General features: G+C 40.1%; 1 protein-coding gene across 1 annotated transcript; it reads right to left on the bottom strand.

Moving 5' to 3' along the window:
• Positions 1 to 2,836: 2,836 nt before the first annotated feature.
• Positions 2,837 to 7,311, bottom strand: LOC121389487. Its single transcript, XM_041521138.1, has 4 exons — positions 7,179 to 7,311; positions 5,153 to 5,307; positions 3,655 to 3,873; positions 2,837 to 3,278 (listed from the first exon to the last, which is right to left on the bottom strand). The coding sequence occupies exons 1-4, from the start codon at positions 7,179 to 7,181 to the stop codon at positions 3,113 to 3,115; spliced, it is 543 nt and encodes a 180-aa protein (XP_041377072.1). The 5' UTR covers positions 7,182 to 7,311; the 3' UTR covers positions 2,837 to 3,112.
• Between the last annotated feature and the right edge of the window lie 1,444 nt (positions 7,312 to 8,755).

The following is an 8,755-nucleotide window of genomic DNA, read 5'->3' as shown; positions in this document are numbered from 1 at the left end:
CTTGTCTGGGCTATCCGTATATGTGACTCATAGTACAATGGTAAAATATACTTGCGGCGAATGTTGAGGACTTCTTTGAGGAGTACCTACTCAAAAATAACAATTAGAGTGCGTTTAGTAGTTCTTCCCTTCTCTTTTTTAACAATTTTCTTTTAACCATAGGCAGGAACTATTCGCTCCACCACACGAGCTCGGCGGCTGGAATACCCATCTTCAACCAAGGTCATCACCTTATGACCCAACTCCACTAGCCATCACCTTATGGCTATTCAGCATATGGTGGTTTCTAACCACACTTCTTCTAAAACACACCTAGGTGTGTTAATAGAGCCCCTCAAGGCTCACCCATATCAACCTTTGTCACCACTTGCCGGAATGGCCACCCATGGCCTGGGGTAGGGGGGGGGGGGGGCTAGGTATGTCAGAAATAGGGCGGTAGGGCCTTGGCGATTGGGTGTTAGGGTTAGGGCTAGGAATGTCTGGCCTCCCTTGCCCACCTGCCACTCGCCGGCCCAGTGAGGTGGTGAAAACTCACCTGGGTGTTGGACCGCAAAACTGGATTGGTCGCAATGCCCACCCCAATCGTTAACCTTTCCTCCAGGGCTAAATAAAAGTATATTATAATAACTATATTACAACTCTAGGTCGCCCGATCAAAAACAGTGTCTACTAAATGTTTTATATACCAATAACATATATATCTTTTTAGAATGACACATCTAAATTATTAAAGCCGCCCCCCCCCCCCCATGTTTAGTATAAAGTCAAAATTATCTCACTTTTAACCTTCTCCCCCTGGTCGAATCGCTGGCCATGCCAGGGATAAGACCGGGGTGGGGGGTGGGGGTGGGGGGGGGGGCATGCCTGAACCCTAGTGGACAAAGGCATGTAAAAACTGGTCTGAAATCTGAAAGTGACAGTGTAGCTCATTACAAAAAAAAATATACCTTATAAATAATATACTATATTTGACTTGTGACATTGCTCAACAAATTAACTGACAAAGTTACCTTGTGGATGTCCGATACCATTGAATACAACAAAGATGTTTCAAATATCTGACCTGATCAAAGCATTTTCCCCCAATCATCTTGAAATATGCATATATTAAATGGAATGTGTCCATTGAGGCATATGTTTGCTTTTGTTTACCAACGCCACTAGGGCACATTGATTTAATAATCATTGGCTATTGAATGTCAAACATTTGGTAAGTTTGACGTGTGATCTTAAAGACGAAACCACATTTGATCTGAGTGTGTGCATAAAAGCACATCATAAATATACCATGGCGTAACATATGAACAGTACGCTGTCTAAATGGAGGAGCGGGACGTAGCCCAGTGGTAAAGCGCTCGACTGATGTGTGGTCGGTATAGGATCGATCCTCGTCGGTGGGTTCATTGCACTATTTCTCGTTCCAACCAGTAAATGCAGTTTGAAATATAGTCTGAGAGAGAAAACCCGTTACATTTTTTCCATCAATAGCAAGGGATATTTTATATGTATAATCCCACCACAGGATAGCACATACCACGGCCTTTGATATATCAGTCATAGTGCACTGGCTGGAACGAGAAATAAATAAATGGGTGAACTTCCTGGGATCGATCCTAGATCGACTGCGCATCAAGCGAGCCATTTACCACCGGACATCTTTTCTTAACTAACGACTAACCCACCGTCCTGGACGGATAGCTGAGGTGTGGGCCCAGGAGAGCGTACTTGAATCTTAATTGGATACAAGAACGAAAATAAGTATAAAGGAAATGAAAGCCTCTCCTCTGTGATTCCACTGAGCGGACAGTTTATCACGCGTGTATCTGCTCGACACCGCATCACCCACATCGTTCAGAACAAGCTGTTGTAGCACACGCCTGTCATGGGCGCAAGTGTTGGCTTACACCAACTCTTCCCTTCATATGAGAAATAGACGGTCGGGTGGGAAAAGGCTGGACCGCCCACACTGGCAGCCGGACAGTGGTCGGTTAAACGGAGGATCACTAGCTACTGCCGCAGCAAGTATCACGCACGCATACACACACGTACGCAAACACGCCTGCGCGCGCGCGCACATACACACACACACAGACACACACACACACACACACACACACACACACCAATTCAAGTGTGGGCCACGGGCAGTTGAAACTGTTACAGTTCCTTCCCGGTTTATAATTGTATTCTTGTCTTACGATCACACCCAGTCCCTACGTCGGCTCCATATGTAACAGCTTTAGGCTTGCATCGCAAAAAAACCCCAAACCAAAAACGAGAAACGAACAAAAAATGTCAGACAGTAGCAGGGATCAAGTCAATGACACTTTATTATGAGATCACGAATTATGTTTTAAACAACTAAACTGTGTGTGTGTGACTATGGTTGTAACACTTGGCCCATAACTGACACACACAGATAAACACATATTTTTAAAATTCTATGAACTTTTTGCTAATTGCTATTCCAAATTTCCAAATTAACCCCCCCCCCCCCCCCCCCCCACACACACACACAGTCATCATATGCGCCTTATTTTCGATATTCTTGGTAGCCATAAATAAGGGAAAATAAGCATCGTTCATTTATAGATAACGCTAGCTGTTAAACTATCTGCGACACGGTTCATGGTAGAGAACGTTAGTTGGAGAAGAACGTTCACACAGTGTGTATTTTAAGTCACGCATTCCATGCCTCTGCCTTTAAATATTGCTGTATGTTAAAAACAAATAACAAAAAAAAACTCAACATTTACTGGACCCCTAAAACCTATTAAACTAACAAAACTATATACACTAACAAAACTATATAAACTAACAAACGAAAAACAAACAATTATTTTTAAAAATATTTTATTTATGATTAATGAAACATACTCGAAGATAACACTTTATTTTCAATATTTACTATTAAATTTAATAGCAGGGTTTTTTCTTCTTTTTTTCTCAAATTATCTACTATTAAACCATCAAATTATAACTGCTCTATCTACTATTAAACGAACATAATAATTCAAATTCGGCAAAGAGATAGATATATTTAAAACGAAGAAACAAAACAAAACCAACACACACAAACACAAGATTTAATTTGACATCGACCCAGTGATGTTTAATAACACAAGCAGTCCTGGGGTAACCAGAGGTAGTAGTAGTTGAGACCGACGTGCCAGCTGCCGTACGGCTGGAAGCAGAAGGCGAAGAACCACGTCTTTGACCAACCGTAGTTCCTACATCGCTTCTTTCCACATGGACAAAACTGGTAACATGACCGGTAACTGAAGCAACAAAAAATACAAATATGTATATGTATAAAATGTAAGTATAGACCTAGATAGAGAGACATACATATAGACATAGATAAAGCAACAGAAAGATAGAGAAATAGGCAGACACACAGAAATAAAGGGAGAAGGATAATGAGAGAGAGAGAGAGAGAGAGAGAGAGAGAGAGAGAGAGAGAGAGAGAGAGAGAGAGAGAGAGAGAGAGAGAGAGAGAGAGAGAGAGAGAGAGAGAGAGAGAGAGAGAGAGAGAGAGAGAGAGAGAGAGAGAGAGAGAGAGAGAGAGAGAGAGAGAGAAAAAAAAAGAACATATGTGTATGATAACTAAGAGTACATGTGTATGATAACTGAGAAATCCGGGCCCCTCTTTACCTGCATCTAACATATCGGACTAGCTGGATGTGTGGCAAGATCACGACACAGCGGTTCCTGTTGAACTTGTGCAGATGGTACGCCCTCGATGGACACGGCTCGCAACTCGTACCGGAAGTCGACACCGGCTTCTCGTCTGGGCCGACACACCTGGCGGAAGACTCCATCTTTTTTATAGTCTCGGCACCAAGCATTTTGGTTAACTCAGCTTCGGCTTTCCTACAACAAAAATAAACATTAATATTTATGTTCTACTATAATGCTTACTGTCTATGCTGGGTTCTATAATAATAATAATAATAATAATAATAGTACGTTTTGCATACTGAGATCCTGTTTAAAACAGTTAGTTAATATACACAACATATTAGGCATACGTTATGGTTTGTACACAAAGCATGCAAAAAAAAAAAGAAAACAAAAGAAAGGAAAAAAAAGAGAAGAAACGTCGTCAGTTTAGTAGCGATTACTAACATCAAACAAATGAACGTTTTGTCACTTATGAATGAGTATATATTTATTTACATATAAACTCCACTTGTCATCGGGCTCACACAAATAATCTGTTGGTGTCGCGAGTCTAAAAACCACTGGCCTCGGGGGCATCGGGCCACCGTATTCTAGAACCTCTAGAATTTTGAGTGTATAATTTGAAATTTGTTTGTGTTTGAAATGGTTTATCAATGTATAAAATTAACGGAATAACTCCAGCCACTGCATCACGACCGATATATCAAAGGCCGTGGTGTGTGCTATTATATCTCTGGGGTGGTGCATTGCATGACCGAAACGGCCAGAATGATATTCTTTTGCATATCGTGTATATCATGTTTTATTACAAAGGTTGTACACTGAAAATACTACCGGTGTAACAGCCCAAAATATACCCGTGTTAAAGTGGGCTAACCTGTTTTACACCCCTAACCTTCAAATGCCCGGCCACCGGAGCATGCCGCTGTATTTTTTTAAAGCCGCAGACCCAGCCGTGGTATGTGCTATCCTGTCTGTGGGGTGGTGCATATAAAAGATCCCTTGCTACAAATGGAGCGGCTTTCCTATATAAGACCTAATGTCGAAATTACCAAATTACCAAAACTAGTTTCATCCCGCAAAGTGGATAACGAAGTTCGGTTAACATACAAAACTGTAACATAACTGGGTATGTAAATTATATTAAATATAGTGAAATAAGAGTCATCTCCCTTTAAACATCGACTGGAGCTCGTCTCCATAACCGTTATTTCTCAGAGGTACGTGCGTTTTAAGAATTATGAAAAATTCTTGAGCTAGTGAAAACACTACGATGACCAGAAACACTTCGGACGTTCGGAAATAGATAATCTGAATGATCAAATATAAGTAATGTCTGAATTCAGTTATCACAAATGGCTCCAAGGTTGGAGCAGATACTTCATAGTGTTTTTAAAAACTAGAGTCTGCGACTTTAAGAAGTCACCGAAGATAACCGATTGTGACAACGAACACGTTCGTTCTTTACCTATTGCTCCTGTACGTCCTAGAGTTGTAGGCCACCTTATCTGCGTAGAACGATTCGGTCAGATCCGTAGCGGGGCAAATGTTTACACTCTGAGCAGCAAGTTTTGCCGAACTGCATAGCGCCACCATACAGACAAGCACGACTATCAACAGTTTCTGAAAATAAAACATTTAAATACGAATACCCTCTTGCATTGTAACTAGCTGCGTAAAACAAGTAGATTTTAAAATAATTAAATTAAATTAAATTAAAATTAAAGTTTCTTCCAGTTGTAAAGTTGTAAGGTTCAATGTATTTTTTTTTCTTAAATTATGGTACATGTATATTAGATACTTTAAAACAAAATGAAACACATCTTCCACATTACATGGTAAATACTGCGATTTCAGCAGTTGGTATTTATAGCAGACGAGTCTATAATCGATAACTAGGTGTTATGAGCTGTTAAGACGTACACTGTAACAAAGAAAGTCAATTATACTTTGTTTTTATCTTTCTTGTTTCAGTTGGGGGCATGTCTTGTGCGAATTGAATAACAGTTGAGAGTCTTGTCGCAAATAATACATTTCTGACCCCAGATTCGCATTACTAACAGAACATTTCATTTCATTCATTTCAACTTAGTTTCGTGCTTATATCCATATTAAGGTTCAAAGACGGTTTGGGCAGGAGGCGGGACGTTGCCCAGTGGTAAAGCGCCCGCTCGATGCGCAGTCCGTTTGGGATCGATCCCCGTCGGTGGGCCCATTGGGCTACTTCTCGCTCCAGCCAGTGCACCACGACTGGTATATCAAAGGCCGTGGTATGTGTTATCCTGTCTGTGGGATGGTGCATATAAAAGATCCCTTGCTGCTAATCGAAAAAGAGTAGCCCATGAAGTGGCGACAGCGTGTTTCCTCTCTCAATATCTGTGTGGTCCTTAACCATATAACCGTAAATAAAATGTGTTAAGTGCGTCGTTAAATATAACATTTCCTTCCTTCCTTCCTGTTCTGGGCACACACACCTCAGCTATCTGGCTGTCTGTCCAGGACAGTGGGTTAGTTGTCAGTTGTTGGTGGTTAGTGAGAGAGACGATTGTGTAGTGGTTTTACACCTACCCACTGAGTCGTTAAAATTCCTTCTGGGTTAGAGCCGGTAGCTAGCTGCGAACCCAGTACCTACCAGCCATATGTCCGATGGCTGAACCACGACACCACCGAGGCCTGTTAACAGAACAGGCCGTTCTGCAACCAGTTTAACTCGTGGGCGTTTTGTCCATTGTGTTATTCAGGGGCGTAGCGTGGTCTGGGCCTGGGGTGGGGTTCGTATATAAAACAAATGGACCCTCATGTCAACATTTTCCGTGGACAGCTACATGAATAGCCTAATATTGCATTGCAAAAATAGTTTAGTCTCAGCGGGGTGATCCCTCTCCCCAGAGTACGCCCACTTATTGAATATAAGTTTCATTTCTTTAAAACTATATATACACACACACATATATATACACACACACACAATATATATATATACACACACACACACACACATATATATACACACACACACAATATATATATATATACACACACACACACACACAATATATATATACACACACACACACAATATATATATATATACATGTAGACTTGAGATTGAAGAGAGAAAATAAGGCAAGGAAGGACGCCCACAGACAGAGAGAGAGAGAGAGAGAGAGAGAGAGAGAGAGAGAGAGAGAGAGAGAGAGAGAGAGAGAGAGAGAGAGAGAGAGAGAGAGAGAGAGAGAGAGAGAGAGAGAGAGAGGGGCGTTTTCACGAGTTTCGGTCAAGTTCTTTGTCTCTAGAAGAAGATCTGCTTGACCACAATATAGTTTCTACTCCAAAGTAAAAATATTTATATATTTAAGTAGTAAATTAACTTATTTAGATATACTCCTTTGTCATTCAATTTATAATTTTTACATTTTACTAGAAAGAAAAAATATCTTTTTTATACTAAAACTTATCCTTTTGATAAGCAAAATCTGAATCAAAATGCTTACCATTATACTTGGTAGTTTCTGACAAACTGCGGTCTGTTGAAAATCAAAACTTAACAATGAAGTGTTGGCAAATATCTCTGTTGTTCTGAAGATCTGATGTTCCTTGTGCTGTAAAGGCCACCCGGGTCCATATTTATACACCACTCATCACCACACACAACACGAAGGCAACCAATAAAAAATTAAAATTGATTTCCGGTGCATTCAGCCAATCACTTTCTGTTGGATCTTCCGTGAACAGGAAAGTAGGTGAACAAACAAACATGTTTTTAAAAATAAATATGAATAAATACAACCACGGGCGATACAATTTCTATAATAGGACAATATTTGCAACGCAGTATCTAAAAATAAAAAAATAAATATATAAAAGGAGAATATGTTAACTTTCTTTTTTGATTGTTTGGTGAGATCTAGAGAGAAAGGATAGAAATTTATGATCATTGTGACGGTACATGCTCTTAATTTCTTTTCGCCTGTGGCGTTATTAATTGTGTTAGAGGGCCGTATCTCTGATCATACCTAGAGACGAGCCAAAGCGGGTATATACCGCCTGTTACAGAGAGATCTAATAGATATACAGTTAGGAGAGATATTTTGATAATCGTGTTTTATTCAGTTACGGGTATTATAGAATCCCCGTGACAGGAGTAGAAAATTGGGGCGCTCGTCTCGGATCTGAAACTGGACATGCATATTAAACAAAAAGTATTGTTTGTAAATGGGGGCTTTATAAATTATTTTTACAAATTACCAGAAGTAGCAACGTTGTTCACTAGAAAATTAATTAATAATAAGTGCGTCATATCTAAACATGGATAAGAATTTGCTGGATAGACCTACGCTCAGTGTAGTGGAGATTAAGCGAGCACGTAAGGCCGAGTTAGTTGAAATCGCGGGTGAGCGAGAAATTGATTTAACATCAGCTAAAACCTTAGGAGATATAAGGACAATTATTATCCAGGAAGTTTTTGGTGATTGTTCCAGAGATAGAGATAAATGAGTTAAGTGTGGAACAACAATTAGCTTTTAAAAAGCTTGAGTACGAAACAGAAGAACGTGCATTAGATAGAGAGAGAGAAGAGAGAGATAGAGATAGAGAAGAGAAAGAGAGAGAAAGAGAAGAACGTGCATTAGATAGAGAAGAGAGAGAGAGAGAGATAGAGAGAGGGATAGAGAAAGGGAGAGAGAGAGAGAGAAGAGAGGGATAGAGAGAGAGAGAGAGAAAGAGAAGATGGGGATAGAGAGAAAGAAGAAAGTAATAGAGAATTTCAGTTAGAAAAATTAAAAGTGGAACATGAGTTAAAGTTGAATACTGAAGAAAAAAAAGTAAAGTTTGTTTTATTTAACGACGCCACTAGAGCACATTGATTAATCTTATCGGCTATTAGACGTCAAACATATGGTCATTCTGACACTGTTTTTAGAGTAAACCCGCTGTCGCCACATAGGCTACTCTTCTTTACGACAGGCAGCAAGGGATCTTTTATTTGCGCTTCCCACAGGCAGGATAGCACAAACCATGGCCTTTGTTGAACCAGTTATGGATCACTGGTCGGTGCAAGTGGTTTACACCT

The sequence above is a fragment of the Gigantopelta aegis genome, chromosome 14, assembly GCF_016097555.1.
Source record: "Gigantopelta aegis isolate Gae_Host chromosome 14, Gae_host_genome, whole genome shotgun sequence".
In the NCBI taxonomy this organism is placed as follows: Eukaryota; Metazoa; Mollusca; class Gastropoda; order Neomphalida; family Peltospiridae; genus Gigantopelta; species Gigantopelta aegis.
The sequence above is the reverse complement of the archived record's forward strand: the minus strand, read 5'-3'. Positions and strand labels throughout refer to the sequence as shown.

Excerpts from the sequence above, each read along its gene's own strand:
- LOC121389487 (XM_041521138.1), bottom strand. Across the intron at positions 3,874-5,152 it reads AGGACGTACAGGAGCAATAG|GAAAGCCGAAGCTGAGTTAA; the intron begins GTAAAGAACGAA and ends TTTTTGTTGTAG. Across the intron at positions 3,279-3,654 it reads GTCCGATATGTTAGATGCAG|TTACCGGTCATGTTACCAGT; the intron begins GTAAAGAGGGGC and ends TTGTTGCTTCAG.